General features: G+C 37.0%; 1 protein-coding gene across 1 annotated transcript in view; it reads right to left on the bottom strand.

Annotated features, from left to right (window-relative positions):
* Positions 1-19,498, bottom strand: part of GDA (guanine deaminase) — a 29,500-nt gene that overhangs the window by 8,579 nt on the left and 1,423 nt on the right. The window contains exons 2-11 of the mRNA XM_063180949.1: positions 15,835-15,923; positions 14,004-14,175; positions 11,465-11,552; positions 10,146-10,251; positions 7,305-7,332; positions 5,824-5,931; positions 5,308-5,415; positions 3,063-3,160; positions 2,468-2,535; positions 1,867-2,013 (exon numbers count right to left, since the gene is read on the bottom strand). Of these exons, the coding sequence (XP_063037019.1) occupies positions 1,867-2,013; positions 2,468-2,535; positions 3,063-3,160; positions 5,308-5,415; positions 5,824-5,931; positions 7,305-7,332; positions 10,146-10,251; positions 11,465-11,552; positions 14,004-14,175; positions 15,835-15,923 (1,012 nt within the window). The remainder of the gene's footprint in view (positions 1-1,866; positions 2,014-2,467; positions 2,536-3,062; positions 3,161-5,307; positions 5,416-5,823; positions 5,932-7,304; positions 7,333-10,145; positions 10,252-11,464; positions 11,553-14,003; positions 14,176-15,834; positions 15,924-19,498) is intronic.

Below are 19,498 nucleotides of genomic sequence, written 5' to 3'. Positions count from 1 at the left end.
AATAGTAATATGATAATAGAATAGGTATCCAGTGGTAATTGCAATTAGCAGGAACAAATAATAATATGGTGTGGAGAAATAATCATGGCCAGTCTGAAGGTCTCATACCTACTTGATTCTATGGCTTGCCTTGTGGTCTATTATTTAGCTTTTTTTTCAAAATTTCATTACAACCAAAAGTTCTCAGGTCCACATACCCTGAAAACCTACAAATTCATCTTCAGGGACTGGGTGCTTGCAAGTGCTTAGAATTCCTAAAGAGAAACCCCTGTGCATCTTTAGAAATAAATTAGGGCCCTTTTAATTTCTAGAAAGTACCTGTGAATTAAATCTATTTTTCCAATACTCTGAAATTAAGTCATCAAAGAGCATAATACCTGCAAATAATTTATTTGTTTTCAGATTGCACTGATAAAGGAAATTCAGTCTTGAAGTTACTTTAAGAAGTCATTGAAGTTTGTGAGTGGCAGGAATATCACAATATCTTAAAGACATTTAAACTCCTACAAATTCTGAAATATATTGATTACCTACTACTTTCAACAAAAATGATCTCATATTCCTTCAGGTTTTTGAGCAGAATGCAATTTTTAGATTAAACACAAGAGGGTGATAAGTGTTTAGAAGTCTTAACAAAGCAAACTATTTAAAAAAAATCACTCATTTAAATTTCTGCTACTGAAATTTTTCCTTTCAGTATCCAGGCTACAGGAAGCTTGTAGAAATAATTTATATTCTACCCTTAAAATTGATTCAGTAAGGATAAAAGAGCTTAAAATCAATATAAAAAATTAACACTTTACTAAGGAAACCTAATATAGTAAAAACACAGGAGTAGCTGGGAAGGGAAGACACATATGAGTTTGGGATTTTTATAAGTTTTCCTTTCTGTGTCTCAGCTAGTTTATTTTCACACTTGGTGGAACAGTATATATATAACAGCATATATATTGCAGGAAAAAGAATACTATTTGTTCCCTGCTCATCTTCTGTCTTGTTTCCCCCATTACACTCTCCAGGAATTCAAACTCAGTTCTGAGAAGACCTGATTGACATTTTCACTACATCTTTTAAGCTTCCATTAATAATTCCCAGTGGAGCTTATTGGCAGCTACAGGCAGGTTACAATGAGAAGATTTGGGACCAGTGCTTTAGAAGGTAGTGAGCTCATTTCTGGTAACTGAAACAATAATAGGTTTTCACTTACATGTGGATTTCCTCTCTGCTAAATCATACCAGTTATACTAAAACTTTTCTAATTGTGTCTATTTTTATGTGCACACTGATTACAGCAAAATTGGTTCTCCAAAACTGGATAACCCATATACTACATGATTGCATTCTGCAAATGCAACTGTGTTTTGAACAACCATGGTGGAAAACCTGTTTTTCTCCTCTTCCCTGAGTGAGGAGTGATTTGCATGATGTTTTGATTTGCAACAAACTGCCTCACTGGCAGCTCAAAAAGCACAAGCAAAATTAGAAACTCATGACAAATGGAATGCATGATTTTACAGTAATTTCAGTTTTTCTTCTAGGCGATGGTTGCTGAGAAAACAAATTTCCAGCTGGTACAATAAACAGACAAGCACTTACAGCCTTATGACTAAGTCTGAGGATCTTTGCAAAGCAAATGTACAACCCTGAAAAGCCATTAAGATTTTGTTATTAAACTCTCAGCATTAATAGAGTATTCTTCTCTAAAAAGCCTAGTGTGAGTATGAGAAACTGAAGGATTATCTCTGCCTACCAGTTAGATTTCACTCTGGACCAGAAAATCTGTGAATCTCCCATGAAGACAGGAAGACATATAATCAAAGAGAGCTGTAGCTCTTTGTGTGCACATGATAGAATTTTTCTTCTTACCTTGACTTCCTCCCAGAGTGGCTAGCTGAAAAGCTTCTTTAAGAGTTAATCCTGTTTCATTCACTTTATTGATCTGAAGGCTATTAGATGCCACCATTGTTTTCCTTATAGCATCAAGCATAGAAGCTGAATATCCACCTGCAACATCTAGAAGGGATCAGAGTCTTAGAAACAAGCTTTGGGTACAAATCTCTATGTTAAATTTCTACGGGTTTTAATTCAAAATTCTGAAGTGACATATGTGGTAAACCAAACAAGTTCTACAGCTAAGCACTGTCTCTGAAGGCATAATTCCCAAAAAAAGGTGCTCTCACACACAGTCAGGAGAATAGAGCACAACACAAAAACAGAAACCTGAAAAGTTGATGTTCAGGCCCTGTTTAAGCTCATAACAGCAACAAAACTCTTCACTAATTTTTTAAATTTGTTTTAAAAGAGTTTTGGACCAACCCTAGAATTTCAATTGTCTACACTTGCTTACTCAAGTGGAGAAAACAAAGGAGGACCAGCAATTGGAGACATGCTGACTTTTAAATATGAACAGGTAAATGTATCTCCCAACGGTTTCCAGAAAAAAACATTTTCAGAGCAAACTACTAACCTGTGCCAAGACCAAGCTTCACATTGTGTTCGAGAACCTTTTGCACATTTAAGACACCGCTGCACATCCTGGATTGGAAGAAGAAACATGTTCTGTGTGCTACATGCAGAAAAAGTTCAGGAGAAGCAGGGCTGCAGAGCCATTTTATGACAAAGACCTTCCTTCAATGTGTACAAGATTTGGTTTATTATTAATTCTGTCCGGATACCATGCAGTATCTCATGTCAGTTCAACAGAAAGAAGACTTTATAGTCCATTTCCCCAAAACATTAGCAGACTTCAGGGGAAAAGAGAGATTCCACTGACATCTACTACTGAGAGAACAGTCAAAAGAAACAAATTTTTAGAAAAGAAGTATTTATATAGATATGGATATAGATGCAATAACTAAACTGAAAGACCACAAACTCGTCCAGAGCATGCTATGCAGAAGTGGATAATGAATACTCATGTTCAATCCAATATGTCATTTATGGTGTAATGAGGTATCATATACCTTCTATATCATAGTTTTGTAATGGTAGCACTGACTCAGGGTACTACACAAACAACATCTTTATTTAAATATGCACCATTCCTTTTTTTTTTAACTTACGAAAAGTTAGAATTGGGGCAATGTGAAATTGCAGCTCCACGAAGACTAAAAAGTTTCAGCTCTTCTTCAGAAAGATGACAGGCATGTGCCATCACAGTCTAAAGAAAAAGAGAATCACAAATTTACTCAATATTTCATTTATTTCTGTGGCTATGAGGTTTGCTGCACTTCTTTAAATAGCCAAAAAGGATAGGTTACCATTTAGTGAAATTAATACACTTCTTGAATTAAGCTCTTAAAACCCACAAGGGAAAAGCTGATTAACTTCAATGTGCCTGACATATCATTCCTTCAGCTTTTTTGCATTTTTTAAATATAAGAATACAGGATATTTGCTCTTGCAGTGACTGCTATGACCAAAGACAAAAGCGAGAACTTCCCAGTTGTCCTAGTGCTGTAGCAAGCCTACAATTTATATTTTGTAGCTAACACAGAGGTTAAGTACTCGGGCTAGGAAAACATCCAATAAAATGGAAGATGTATGTACTCTTAGCATGTTTCCTATTAGCTCTCTAAAGGTTTGCACCAGGGAAAGAGAATGAGATTAAATATTCTTTATGTAAAATATAATTAATTTTTATGCAACTGATAAATTACTTCTACTTTTTAGCCAACATAACTGACTTTAAAAATAAATTCACAAGAAAAACATAGGATAGGATAGGATAGGATAGGATAATTTAATAGTGGATAAACCAATTATTCCCATTCAAATCTAATTGGCATTACCTCATATGCCAAATGCCCCCTGAAAGAGAGGAGCAAGAGCTCTGTTAGATCTTGCAATCTGCACATAAAATTGAGCATGGCACTGAGACTGCTTCCACTGAGCATCTCCTAATGGCACTGTACCCCTCTCATCTCTACTCATCAAGCTCACTGTAGCTGAAAACACAAAGAGAATAGCCTCATCTTCAGATAAGGACCTACGTATGGTAGCTACTGAACCATATCCCTGCCAATCTGTGCTGTTTTTAAAAGGAAAGAAACATTTCAGCAACAGCTCCAAAAAAAACCACCCGCTTTTAAAACACTTTAAAAAATTGATTTGGTGTCTTAGTTTGAGTGGATTGGGAGACAATATCTGAGGTTCTGCTGCTATGCTTGTGTTTAATAGCATCCTTACCCAAATATCCAGGGGCCTGACTCCAGAAGGCATCAGTAATCATGATTTTTCATGACCATTTTCACTTGTGTGCATACAAGTCACAGAATTAAGACCTGTGCTTTTGCAGCACAAATATGCTCTTTAGAACACTTGCACACCAAATCAGCACGCAAAGGACCACGTAAGAAAGCAAAGGTCAATTCTGTGTACATACTTCTCTAGTCCATATTGATTTCTCAGCAAAAAGGACAGTGAACATTTACTGGGGTAAATTTACTGTCAGTCATTTACTGGGGTAAAATTTCAAACACAGAAATGGGAGCTCAGCAGCTAATTCCTTGGCAGTTTCCACCTGCCCCTTGTGCGACTGAAAATTCTCTCTCAAATTTTTAAATGAACTTGACTGAAGTTTAGGTACGCTGACTGTAGTTGGGTTGTTCATATTCACTTTTGCAGGGGCAGTCCACTATCTAATTAGATGTGCCCTGGGTCTCTAGCCTGTAATTACTGTGGGCAGGTATAGGACATTTATCTCAACAGCACAAAGCTGTAATGAATTTCAACTCTTCGGGCTAGTGTGCCTGTCAAAGCTCAGTAAAATAAGTTGGTAAAATGAGGTGAGAGTGCTTGTGTATAGTCAGAGCAGTAAAGTGCAGCTGTCTGCAAGTGAGGCAGATGTTTAGAATTTAACAGGCAAGGCTGCTTCTCCATAGGAACAAAATGTTACTGGTCCTAACGTAACACCACAGAAGAAACCTTCAGGCAAACTGGAAAGACTGGGTAACATCCTTGGAATATAAGGATAACTAGGTACTGTCCAAGAATTACAGTTCCTACAACACCAGCTTTATCTTGCCTCCTTCTAATCCCACTGCCCTAATTCTCCTTGAGCCTTTAGAAAATTAATCAGGTAGCATAAAATATGTTTCTTTTTCACTTCCTCTAAAATACTTAGGAACACAGAGGGCTTGTTTAAAGATCCAGCACCTCAACATAGAACATAAAACAAATTTACTTTTCCCCAGATGTCACTGACCTTCACAGAACAAAACAAATTTTTCAGGTAAATATATCAAACCATCATATTCTCTACATGGATTAATTTAAGTCATATTTGGGAATTTTTAATGTGGCTACCTTGCTGGTTAGCAGCTTGTTTTTATCATACAGTTCAGTGTAATTCTGGTAGGCAGGAAACATGTTCTCCACAAGCTTGACTTCTTCCTCAGTCTCACTTATGTGACTCTGCAATAAGAAAATGCATAGAGCAAGTGCTTTAAACAGCATTGAACCTGACATTGCAACCTTCTGAGCAATCTACTGGTGCTAAACATACATTCATAAAAAATAGTGCCTGTAAAGCCTATAGTTCCATCTAGTCCTTGCATCTCTTTTTTCATCAGACCTGAACAAGTTTTCATAGAACCTAAAGAAATAGCTCCATTTGTTCCTTGTCCATCTCAGTGATGTGGTGACACAATGGCTCCACTTCCAATTTTAGGAAGATGATAAAATAATACACGATGTTATTGTGAAGTGAAAGAGAGAACAAGCCTACAACAGAGTGGATGCTGAGATCAAAGGCATCTTTAGATGGTCAGCCTGCTGTCTGTCCACACCACTCAAATGGCACACAGAGCTCTGAGAGCTTACCTGCACATGGAGATCGTGGGTTTGCGCCAAATCCCCAAGGGCATTCAGCAAGTCCTCTGTGCAGGAGGGGCCAAAGCGGGGGGTTATGATAGGCTGTACTCTGGGATACTGAAAATAATAGAAGATGGCGTTTGCATTCTACGTATATATTTCAGCAACCATAAGACTAGCATTTACACGGCAGTTACATTTTGTCTTCATTGCTTACTGCTTGCTGCATCCTTGCCATCTCAAATTAAGCTGTATAGTCATTTCCCTTCTTTCATTAGACATCTCGTTGCAGAAACAGAGAATGAAAGGGGGAGTTTCTGACCATAATTTTAATGAACTTTATTAAAGAACGTGTTTTTATTTGAACTTTAATCAAGTCCCTGAAATTTCGCCAGCCTTCAGCAGCACTGGATAGTTTTTCATATTTGCTAACAGTCTAAATGCATGATGAGAAGTCAGTTGAATGGCCAGATTTTTTTCAGTCACACTTCCATGACCATTGAAGATAAAATTATGCAAAACTGCAAGTTCTATAAAACCAAAGCCATTTTCTTGTTCAATCCTCTTTACTCATAACAACGACAAACCCCTGAAATCCTTATACAAGAAGAATGGTGGTATAATCAAATATGCTATACAGGAAACAGGGGAGAAGACACTAAAAACTACAGAGGTTTACACCTTGCATCTCTAGATTAAAATTTTCCTAAAACAACAGTCAGCAGGACTGCAATTCTGTCACCAGTCAGAGGCCAGAGTTTAGCACAAGCCAGTAAGTGATAACTTGGACTGCAGTTCCTTGTATTATCTCCCAGAAAAAAGGAGCTCAGGTCTTTGCAAATTAGCCAACTAACTCAAGTGAGACATTCAGATTAGGCATTAAACTCCAGGCAGCTGCTCTTGAATATTTTGAGGTGGGATGTCAAAAGAAGCCACTGAAAACCAAAGGCTGATAAGAAAAGTACTCAGAAAAGTCCTGCTGTGTATAATGTTGGAGTGTAAACTTCTATCTTTACCACTGGAGTGGAAGCATGAAGGTTATTAGAAACACACTTTAAGACATGTACTGACGCAAAATACTCATTTTATAGTGGATTAGTAACTTTACTAAAAGAATAGTGATTTCTGCTGGTGAGAATTCCTTCAATTAGTCTGTCTATCTCTATACTAAGAGTGCTAAACTGAATTCCACCTTTCTTAACAAGAAAATCATCCTTTCTAGGAAGCAAGGTTTTTTAACTCAGTAGAGAAACACGCAGAACATTGCACTGCTCTGAGAACAGAAAACTGATTTTACACTGTTACAAGTACCTTTCTCAACATGACCAGAACATTTTTCAGAGTGATGATATCTGTCTATTACACAGACATATGTATATTTATTGATTTGTAGCTAAGACAACAGATTTGGATAGCAGGATTAATTATTTCATGTGTTTACACAGCATTTTCTGAATACAGAAGTGAATTCAATAAAGAACACTACTTACTTTCTTTTCCAGTAGTTCTCTAACAAACCTGGAAAAGGGTAGAAATAAAGTTGCTATAAATCTGTCCTCTATGTTATTAATTATGAAAAATATAAAAAATACATACTTGGATACCCTGTAAAACATTTCTGACAGATCAATTGTTTTACAAAATTTTGAGCCAGATTTTCAGATGAAATAAAAAAAGAGAACACAATGAAGTCAGCATAGTGACACCAATTATGCTAGTTTGGAATTTGACTCTGAACATGCAAATGTTTTTTTCATTGCAATACTTAGCATTAGACAAGTAGTAATTATTCTGAGTTCTCCCTGAAAACCAAACACATGGTACATTATATGAATTGAAAACATAATTATAACCTACAACTGCAATATTGAAGAAGGAAAAAACAAACCAAACTTTAATTTGTTTGTCCATGAATTCAAATTGCAGTGTTTAAACCTTTTCAAATCCAAGTTTTAAAAGATGCAAAAATATTTTATATCTTGCAGTAGAGGCATATGTCCTCGTTCATTTAAAGAAGCCTTGATTTTTTTGGAAATCTTATATTAATGTTAGTGTATAGACTATCTACCTTCCAGAAAATAAAGATTTACTTACTCTGCTAAATACAATGCCACTCAGACCTCTACAAAAAACCCTAAGCAGTCACTATGGATAATGCAGATGAGCAAATTAAGCTTCCTCCTACTTTGGAAGGAGGAAATTCTTTCAAAGCCCATTTGTTCAGTGTATGTAAGTGACATGTGAAAGACAGTTTGAAATGCTTTCTGGACAGGATCTCTGTGAATTTTTTTGTTATAGTTCATAGTAAGTAAACTGTATAATTTTGATCACAACAATATTGTATCAATTTTTTCAAATGTCTTCAGAGGAAAAAGAAAATTATGCTAGAGGCTACATTCACAGCCCTGAAGGTTGCACTAGATCACCAGATGGAAACAAGAAACCTGAGTTTGACTTCTGCAATCACCAAAGGAGTTTGGGCCCACCATTGTCTTACTTTGAGAGCTAAAATGCCAAGTGAATTAGCTACCATCTGCCTTTTTCTCCTCTTACCAATTAACCTGATCACACTTAATCAGAAGCTTTATGATCAGAACTTGATCAATAAAATACACAGTTTAATAGAAATATAATGCCCAGTTGACAAGCCAAAATTTCAATGTGGCTGCTTTCATTCTTTCTCACATTCTTTGAACAGTGTGAGCTGTTTCAAAACTGATGAAATGTGATGAAATATGTTTTGCAAATATAGGTTATAGTTTGTTGGCTTATGTGCTTCTCTATGAGGAAAGAAGCTCAGCTTCAAATCACTGTCTTCTATAGCAGAACAGACTTGAACACAGGTTCTCATCTTTACAGCTGACTATAACTAATAATACCATATATGGTAATCTAGAATTCAATTCCCCAAGTTTTTATTCAATCCTCTTTGACAAAGAATGATAGATTCAAATTCTTGATGAATTTAAATTTAATATATTAGGTACTTGGAATTGTATCTTATTTCCATGCATACAATATAAATATTTCTGAATGTTGACTTTAAGTAACTGAAATGAGTGTAGTCCATTTTCTGACAGTGTGACAGATCACATTTCTTAGATTCTTAAAAAACCAAGCAACAAAAACCCAACTAACATGTTACCCTCTTAATGAAGCAGCTTTTTCGTCCTTCTGCAGCTGTACTGCTGTGATTTGGGTAAGTGCTCCAGATCCATGCCAGGAAGCACACAGCCCCATTCCCTAGACAGCTATGGAGTACTTGTGCCAACCTCTCACCCAAACTTCAGAATAATTTCTTTTTACACAATCAAAAAGGAATTAATTGGAGGCAGAAGATTGATATTTGAAAGAAAGCTATTTAGATCCTTCTGAAGCTTTTAAAACTATCCGAATTGGAAGTTCTGCTTCTTTCAGACCGTATTATGGAAACTGGGGATTTACATAGAGGGAAACAAAGGTTAGAAGAGTGAAGGTAACTCACACTGCATGTTTTAAACATTTCTTTAAATATAAACACTGTAGAAATACATTACTATTTCTAACTTTTATTGTCACGCCTTTAGCATGATTTGTAAAAACAAGGGAGCAACCTCACACAAGTGCCAAAAGATATCTATATTACTCTTAGAGGCTTTCTCTTTCAGCATGACATCTGAAACATTTATTTAGGTAAATAGATAGTCCTATGAGAAGAGCTGTATGTCTGCTTAACTGTTTTCTGAGCATGGGTGCAAAAGACAAGAGAAACATGATAGTAAATTGCAATAATCCAGTCTTGGCTCTCCTCCACTACAAATATTGCCTTCATTTGATTCCCCTTCATTCTCTCAGCTGCATGTTGGAGTGGTTTGACCGGTGCTGTGATGGAGAAGAGATGTTTAAAATGGGGTATATGAGAGCTGAGCTCTACAGCTTGAATTAAGTCTTAACATAAATGATGGAAGGAAATAGCTTAGACGTTAATGGGGATGAAGGAACTGGCTGCCACCTCACCATTGTATGTCAGGCCCCAGGACCTCCACACACAGAGCTGTGAAAGGGAAAAGAGGCAGAAGAAAACAGACATATCCTCTCAAACCCTAGATCTGTGGTTTCTCCCTCTCTTCAGAAAAGCCAGAGGGATGATACTTGGGCTGTGCAGCAACTTTTTCAGGAACTGCCAGGATTTGCAGGAATTGCCAGGACTGTAGGGGATAGTACTGTTGGAACAAAAAAACTTGTTGCTAATAAATTCACACCAGTAAGCTCTTAGACAGGTTTGCATCCACTTTTCAGATGTAGCAAAAATCTTACTTTAAAAGGTTATACCATCAATTTTATCATTTTACCTTTCTGTCTCTTGGACAGAGTCAGCAGTAATCTCTCTGTATTCTGGCACACTGTTATTCACATCCATGCAGACTTTTCCAACAAATGCTCGTTGACCGAATTTATCTGTTGAGATGCATTAGAATATAAAGCTCAGAATCACTGGTTCTCAGAAACCATTACCAAAGCTTGTACTGAAATAAAAAAAATTAATTCCACCCCACCCGGCTCCATTTAGGATGACCAGAATTTATGCTCCTGCCTTGTCTCTAAGTTAGGATTATTCGTGTGACTTTTAAGGATAAAAAGAAAAGACAAAAAGAAGGAAACAAACAACATTAAATAGGAGCTGTCTTCCACATTAATACTCATAAATAAGAAGTAGATTACTAGTTTAGCCACAACCAGAATTCTTAATGGTAGCCTGTGAAGACAGCTGTAACACAAAGGATGAGAAACACAAGCATCAAAGTACAGTAGCTGCAGTAGATGACTACCTGAAGATGAGAGAAGGCATAAAGATCGTAGCAAACCATCGCTCTTTTTGCTAACAGGCAAAGATTGTTAACAGGCCAGTTAGAGGGAGAAGTTTCCAGATCTATTCTGGCCTCTTTCTTGAGATTTACCCATGCTAGATGAAAAAATCAGAAATCATATGTAAAATATGCATATAATGTCCTAGACTGTCAAATGCGTTTTAAAATCAGATCGCTTTGTCCACTTTTACTATTTGAGTTGTTTAATGCAATGGCTTCAAAATTTTCCAAATAAATCAGAATAGCTCATTTTTGATGAAATTTGAGGTTGTTATTAAATTTCTCTGCTTTATGAGCTGTCTGAGCCTTGAGAAATCCTGCAAGAACAAAAACATTTTCAAGCAGGCATTTGCAACCATGAACAGAAGGGAAAGATTCTGATGCAGCTTCCACTTCTCTGATTTCAGAGGGTGTGTGAAGATTTTTGATATTGATTATCATGAAACCTCAGTGTATCAGGAAATTAATGCACCAACTGGGCCTCCTGTCATTCAGTTCTTTTAAACCTCAAATAACAAAAGGTTAGAAAAAGCAGCTGAAGAACAAGTCCAGCAGACCTAATTCAAGCTCAGCCAGCAGCAGACTTGGGAATGAGGAGAGAAGGAGCAGCAAGCAGGACAGAGGTATTTAAATGAACATGGGTAACAGGTGGGGCCTGGGGACACAGTGTGACAGGTGAATTGTCAATGAACAAAAAACAAATTAGGAGAAAGGCAGATCCCTAGCTAGTTTAAACTCCTAAACATTGTTTCCTTCAACTAACACGACCCACATAATCCTTCAAAACTCTCTGTTAGACTTACCTATAATTTCAGCAAGAAGAAGGGAACTATCTGTGTGAATTGTTGCAAAGTAGCAAGCTGTAGTCGTGCCATTCTTTAGAGTTCGTCTCTAAAAAAAGAAATCAATTTCAACTGTCTGAGAAAAAAGCCAACATAGCTGCCAAAATGCAGAACAGGAAGTCTCATTTCATGCCGCAAGAACATTTAGTTATTGTGAAATTTTGCAGTGAAGTGGGAAGGTAAAAATACAGATTTTTAATTTCATAAAAACTTTTTTAAGTCTGAGGGTTACTAAATACAAAAAACTGCTCACAAAATTTTTACAGCAGCTAAACCCATAGAAACCAGTTATTATTCCTTTCTCCAAAGTGGAAATACTCCAATTTATATTTAGGAATACAAACAACTAGTAATTTTTTTTATTTCCTCATTATGAAAGGCTCTCCAATTTTGATGGTGAAGCACCGTTTGTGTAGTGTTAGCAAAGAAAGGTTTTTGGGGAACATGGTGGTTTTCTTTTAGCAACCTGATCTAGCTGGAAAAACAAGTCAGGTTTTCATGTATCAAAAACCTTTGTTGCCCTCAAATACCAAGTATCAAACTTAAATGTAAAAGTAAACTGAGCAAAACCACTCAAACTATGAGTTAATTATTTATCTAATATACCAAAGGAAATCCCTGTATTACCTTTGGGGAACATAATAGTAAATTATCAGGTATTTTAGTTACATTAATTCATGATGAAATTTGTAGCTTCTCTCATCCTTGGGACTGATACAAACTATGTGGACCACTTATCCAACATACAGACCTACGCTATGCTTTTGCATTCTGGCTGCCAAATAATTTGAGAATTTCTTAAATTTCTTTTAACGAGATAAACGTGGGACATTCCACACAATGTTTAGAGGAAGGGTAGAGTTAATTATTTGACAAACATGAAGCCAAGCTCTGTCTTTTCCTTACAATATTCAAATTGAAATCTTTAAAAGTTCCTCAAAATAGCAATATCATTACAAACACAAGTTACCTTTGTCTCTTCTAGCTTTTAAAATTCAGAATTCTCTACTTCTGAAATCCTAACAATATTGTTAAAGTAAATCTAAAAAAATTCTCTTTCCAAATCATCAGCACAAAGAGGAAGTTCCAACTAAAAGGAGGAAAATTTCACCTAAATTGTTTCTTTTGCTGAGTATAGAAGGCATTTGTTGGAAACAGGACTTTGATTTGAAAAAATCGACTGTTTTTTCATTACAACTTCATAAGCACAATGAAACTTATGAAAAGACATCTGCTCCATGAAAGTTTAGTTCTGTTTCTAACAGATGAAGGTTATAACTGGCCCCTTCAAACACTGCAGAGGGTGGTATTATGTATCTTCCGCATGTGAAGACATTTTCCTAACCCTGTTCTATTTGATTCACGTGGGGAGAGCCTAACTGTGGTGCTCAGGCTCCCACAGCCAACTTGCCCCTCTCTCTGGCAGCTCTTTTCCAGGTGATTCTGTGGCACACCTTGCAGGGTGAGGTCTCTGGATGTGCTGGGGTGGCTCAGCCCGCGCGGTAACAGCGTGCTGGGCACACGGCTCAAAGGTGAGGCCACCTCTCTGTTTCAAGCACTTGAAGGCTTAAAAGTGCTTATGACCAGGCTGCTCCCGCATGCTTTTATCATGGCAGATGGCAGAAAGTAATTTCTTCTAAAATTTGTGTGGCAGGGAACAGCATAACTATTTATTTCAGATTTGTTATGTTATTATATTGGCAGCAGACACTTCCAGGGTAATAGACAAATGCAAGGCAAATTATGCTGGACAAATAATTTCATCTGTTGAAGATATTTCAGTCCACATATTAAAGGATAAATATCAGTTATAGGCCAGAACTAGTACTCTGCAATATGACCTAGCTGCTGTTAAGATCCAGCAGATTTTAAAGACTTTATAGTGCTCAGAACCAGTCTAGCTCAAACACAGTCTTTCTTCGACCCACAATACCACTGAGAGACTCCTTCTAAGGCCCCTGGAGTGAAAGACATTCCCACTATAAAGACCTCAGCAGCAGCAATGACTTTCTTTACTACTCCAGAATATCCCAGATCTGTCATCCATCAGAAGTATCTTCTCTTTCATGTGTTTTTATTCAGATGGTGGGTTCGTAATAGAGGACTTTTGTAGAAGAAAGTAAACATTCTCTGAATTAATTTTTTTTTTACTATGCTTGGCTGTTGCTACATTGACGTTGTCTGCACCTGCTGGCTGTACTATTTCTGAGAGTAGATTAGTTGCTGAGATTAGTAGATGTCATTATATTCAGAAAAGGTGATAAACAGTTCATTGTTAACCTTGTGATTAAATTAACTCTACTGCCAACAACAAGAGAACAAGACTGTAACTAGTAACAGACAATCTTGACTAGCAATTAGAACAGTGGCTATCTTGGTTTTATCTGGTTTCCATGACAATAAAACTTTCTCTACTCTTTCTGCCAGCCTTCTGAGAACATGCCTATATTACACAAAAATGAATGCTGTCAAGCAGGCAAATGTCATTTGCAGGACTTACAACAACTCTGGTGTACACTTCTTCTGCAAAACCACCATCCTGGTATTTGGCTTCTGTTGGGAATGTGTAAGCAGTCAACCACTGCAAAAGAGGCAGGTCTACTCTTGTACCAGTAAATGAATACTGAGGAGCATGAATATGTGTATCAACCAATCCTGGCATGAAGAATTCACTAAGGAAAGAAAATAAAACTGTAATAATCCAAAATGCCTCAAAAATTCTCCATAGTAATTAGCTTTGTTTTAAAGAGTACACTTGATTAAAATCCATCAGAATACATGGCAAATACAGATTAATCTGTCTCTTTCAGCATCAGCCTATTAATTCCTGCTGTACCTCTACAAATATTTTGGTATGAAGCTGTTGAGTAATGTCATTTACACTACAAAATACATATATCTAACTGTGAGAAAAACAGTATAGGAGCAGGATTAATCTAATTATCTCTAATATTGACCCACCCTAAATGCCAACCAACAGAGGAGAACTGACTTGACAATAACTAAAATTATTCCACTACAGAATCCTCCTGAAAAAGAGATTTGTACACAGTCTTGTTTCCTAGTTTGAATATATATGGAATGCCTCTAGCTTCCAGACCATTATATTTACAAAATGTGACTTTCTGTATGCCAGTTTTCTTCTACATTATTTATATGTCTATATAGATATGTAAAATCAATGAATTTCAAGGCTTAATGGAAGAACAGACACTGTGTCTAAAAATGCAGACACAGACACTGGTGGTCAGTATCTTGACAGGAAAGGCATATTTACCATATAACTGTAAAACTATATGTTGTCATGCAATGTTCATGCAATAGCAGGAATGAGTATATCAACTTTACTAGAAGTTGCTATGGCTATTTTGTTTTGTGCTGAAACTCCTTACTACATAACATTTCTCTCACTCCTCTTTCCTTCTCCCTGGCTGCTGAATGAACTGAATTTTGTCTCTTTTTAGCTCCTCTTTTTTCTGTTTTCTTGCAGGTGATAAATGCTGAAAAGTCTTCCTCAATCGATTCACATTCTCAGCACCTTCCTTTTTCCTCAGGCTATTTCAAGTGATAAAAATATCTGATTATTCATATATACTGTATGATTAGCCTTTCAGCAAAGCATAAAAGATTTTTAACAGTTGATTATTAGAAGTCTCAATTATAAGCCACAAGTCTTTGACAGTGCTACTACATGCAAAGCATAGCTCAAAACTTTTTCACACAGTCCAAAACTTTTTTACTTCACAATAAAGTTGGAGGATTTCACTGCATGAAGAAAAAAGAAATGCTCCAGTTGCAGTATGGAGAAATCAAAAGCTCTGTGTTTAGAGGGCTTAAATCTTCTAATTGTACTAATTTTTATTACGCAACGTGTCAATGTCTTAGCAAACAAGTTTCATATCTGCAGTGTCAGTGTTATCTACATTTACTACATCTAGACTTTCACGTTAGGCACAGCCCACTGCTAACAAAATGCATATAAAATGCAATCTCAAGAAAGAGTGGCACTCACTTTCATGAGCACGGAAGTGATTTTGCCTGAAAATTAAATATGGCATTTTGCTCTGTGCAGCATACATCAGCCAGCACAATTCAGCCGTGTCTGCAATCCCAAACCAAGGAATGCAAAAATAACGTGGACTGTCTGAGTTGCATGCAGAACATAGGCACCTTTGGGTAAAGAGCTCTCACTGCACTAAAATGGAATTTTGGCCATTAAATATATGGGCATCATATGGTTTTAATGTGGTCCCTGTAAAAATAAAGACTCGCTTTACCTCACTCAAAGAACAAACTGCATTTGCTGTAGCTAATCTGAATAAAACACATACTGTTTACTCAGTTGTCTTATGTCAGATGTTTTGAACCCCCATGTCTTAGCCAGTTGCTCTAGCTGATCAGCTTGTTCCACAAACACGATCTAAAAAAAAAGAAAACATAGTTAAGTACCTCAAATGTGCATCCCACATCAGCTTTATATGAAGGCAAAACAAGTTATATCTTAAAACCAATTTTACACGCTTACTACAGAGGTGTTAGGCTTGCATTGAGACTCTTGTTCTTCCTGACTATCAAGCATGATTTTGAAATACCTTCTCATAATCCAGTGAGTAACCGCACCCACCTTGTAAGTTGTAATAGAACAGTTAACTCCTTCTCAGGTAATACACAGGCAGAACCACACAGACCGTAGCATCCTGTAAGGTAACACCATGCTAGCAGGACAGTCACTTGTGAGGAGCTGTACAACAGCCTCACAGGAATGCAGGTACAGTATTCACAATGAGAGGGGTCAAATTGCCTCCTGTGCCTGTGACTGACTGACATCAAGATAAGTATTTCCTAATTTTCTGCTTGTGTTAGTCTTTTTTAATTTTTATTTTCCCATAGTGCCTACGATGAGAAAACAAATTGAAGGGGAAAATGTGGATAATATTTTCATTTTACAGAATGGGCTAAAAGGATGCTGAGATCTTTGTTTATTGCAAAATAAAACCCCACAATCTGGAGCCAAACTCAACCCCATTTGACTCCTAGGGAACATAGACTTTACTGATGATGAGTTGCTGTTGCCTAGTCAGAATTTTAACACATTTCTTATTTATTTTTAACTTCTGTGGTATTTTAATCTACAAGATGACTCTTAGCAGCTGAATTCTCAACTCTTTGATTCTCTGGTCTATCACTAATAGGCATGACAGCTCCCCGGGAAACAGAGACTGTGGAGCCTAGAGACTGCAATGCCCACTGCAGACTCCATGCAGGATCCAAGTTTCCTCAACATTTGACAATTTAGAGGACTTGGAAGTCTCCCCTGGTCAAAGACTGCCCACCTGAATTTACAGAAATTCCTGCCTCTAACCACAGCCTCTGCCAGAAACCAATTCATGGTCTTCTAACTCCCTTGGTGTAAGAGCTGGTTCTCTTAATTTCAAGGGAATACTCTTTCTGCTACCAGTATCCTTCTGCTCCTGGGATGATGCTCACATGGAGGGCCTGTGTCACGCTCATAACTGCAGTTGCTAGGGCATCAGTTAAAAAGAAAAACAAAACCACATTAAAAAAGGCAAAACTTAGTACTTTTAAAATGGCAATAGGAAGAAACTTAGGAGGAAGAGCAAGAGGACTGGAAAAAGCATTGTTTAGCACTTATTCGCATGTCATTTTTATGTGCATGCTTCTTTTGCATAGAAATTCACCATTTTCTGGTTTTTCCATAGACAAAATAAGCAAAGCTACTAAACTGTAAATGCTGCTAAACTGTAGACAAGAAGTTATTGGCTGCCTAGTCTTTTAAACTAATCATGGCTAGCATGATTTATATTGTTTAAAGAGCAGATGTTTTACATTTTCAGTCAGAAAAAATATTAAAATAATGTCATATAAATAAATACCACACTAGCAAAAATTGTAAGATTGTACTATTCCATTAATAGTTGACAAGAAGCAGTATTGTCCTCCATGCAAAGAGGAATACATCCAACTTAATTTAACTGCAGAAGGATTGGAATACAGACCTACTGAAATATCTGATGTGCAATAAAGAACATGTTATTCAGATATTGAAGTCAAAATGGATGCAGAATGAGCAATGTTAGAGCTGCTGGCGGGGGGGGAGAAGGATGAAGAGGGAGAGAAAAAAAGAGAGAGAAAAACATGAAACACCAGATGACAAATTCTGGAAACAGGCGTTGCCATGGAAAAGCAGTGGCTGTTATGTACTCTTAGGGTGCAGAAAAATAAAACACCTAAATCATGGAAAAATGAAGAAAATATGTTTCAAGGAAGCTGGGTAGACGAAACCAATTCTAAACCTGACACCTGGTCTCTTATGGTTGAATTAGGCTATGGGCAAATCAACAAGGCCTCTATGTTTTTTTCAAACAAACTTAAGGAATTCCTTAGTCAGCCAGGAGTTGTTCCCCATTGCTTTAGGATGCATTTCTAATGCTGAATGCTTTAAACCCTTTGAGATTCTATGCTTGAACATTTCCTCCAGTATTTGCTTGTGCATTCAAGGTAACCAACTGGATGCACAGTTCTTTAAATTAGTTCTGCACCTCAGCACTGTAGAAGCAAGAAGAAATTCTACACCAGAGTCACTACAGAGACAAGTGCACAAGACTAAGAACTTCAGTTTAAAGAAGGAAGTCAAGGAAAATAATTGGCACTTTGGGAAAGGTATATCACAAAACACAGAATTAGTCACTGCTAACCCCATTGTCCAAACACTTCCATGAGTTCTCATGTGTTACTCATGTAATGGGGCTAAAGAATCCAAAGATCAGGGGTAAAGCTCTCCCAACATTTGTGACTAATTCAGGCCTTTTGTATACCAAGTGATGCCCAAAGCTCTTCCACTAAAGCATAGCTGGTCAACTGAACAACCTGTCAGCACCAACCCTGATGTAGCAAGCCCTGAGCGGCCTCAAGCAGCACAGTGCAAAGATGTTACTAACAAGAAAATGGAAAGTGAATTATACTGGCTGAAGGAACATGGTCTGCTTGGATCCAGCAGTGCCTGCCTATGGCATTCAGAGGTGAACAGGAGAAGGATCTGCCACTCTCTGAGAAAAGGGAAGCAGTGAATTCCAGATGGATGGTACCTTCCTCCTTGTACAGCGGACATGTGTCCACTCACTGTCACAACAGGCTGAAATCAAAACTTATGCTTAATATCCTTATTCCACAACTCTCGCTCTTTTCATAATTTACACAAGGGCTTTTAGCTTAGTATTTTTTTCTATTTACTAAATATTCTACTCACCTAGGATAATTACACCAACATTTCAATAACAACTCATATTTTGCACCTATGTCTGTTTTCTTTACCCTGAGGAATGCTGGTCTTTCTCTTTGCTTTTCCTCAAGGGAAACTCTACACTGCTCTGCAAACCACTCAGTTAAACATGGTTCTTACTTTGCTAACTTGATGATAAATTGGGGTTTTATATCCAAAGGCAATGATTTTCTTCATAAAACTTTGTATTCATCTGGGGTAAAGAAGAGAGATGACATTTTACATCCCTTGCAGGACATGCAGGGACCCACACTGCAAAACAGAATCCAGTTGTTCATACAAGCTCTGACACACAGTGTCAGAGACCATGCAAAATTTTTACATGATGGAGTCAGCAACATGAGGCAAAAGAAGGACACCTGTTTAGTTAATTTTACATCTTTGGCAGGAAAACAAGCAGTTTTGGTGTAAATTCAAAAAATAAAGGCAAGTAATTTTCTAATCACTATGTCTTTTTTGAAAAGCCAAGTCTTCTGTGGTTCCAGTGGTTGCTCTGTGTGAGGCTACATTATGAGTAAGAGAGAGAAAAGAGAGCATATGGGATATTCCCTCTATCAGCTCCTGGAATATTAAAATGCCAAGAATTTGTAATAAAAAGAGAATTAAATAAAAGTGCTTGTCACTGTATTCTGGTGGGAATTTTATTTTAGGAAGATAGTGTTGTAATGTATTTAAAAAAAAAAAAAACTTCTGCC

The sequence above is a fragment of the Melospiza melodia genome, chromosome Z, assembly GCF_035770615.1.
Source record: "Melospiza melodia melodia isolate bMelMel2 chromosome Z, bMelMel2.pri, whole genome shotgun sequence".
Taxonomy (NCBI): Eukaryota; Metazoa; Chordata; class Aves; order Passeriformes; family Passerellidae; genus Melospiza; species Melospiza melodia.
This window is presented reverse-complemented; position numbering and strand designations above follow the sequence as displayed.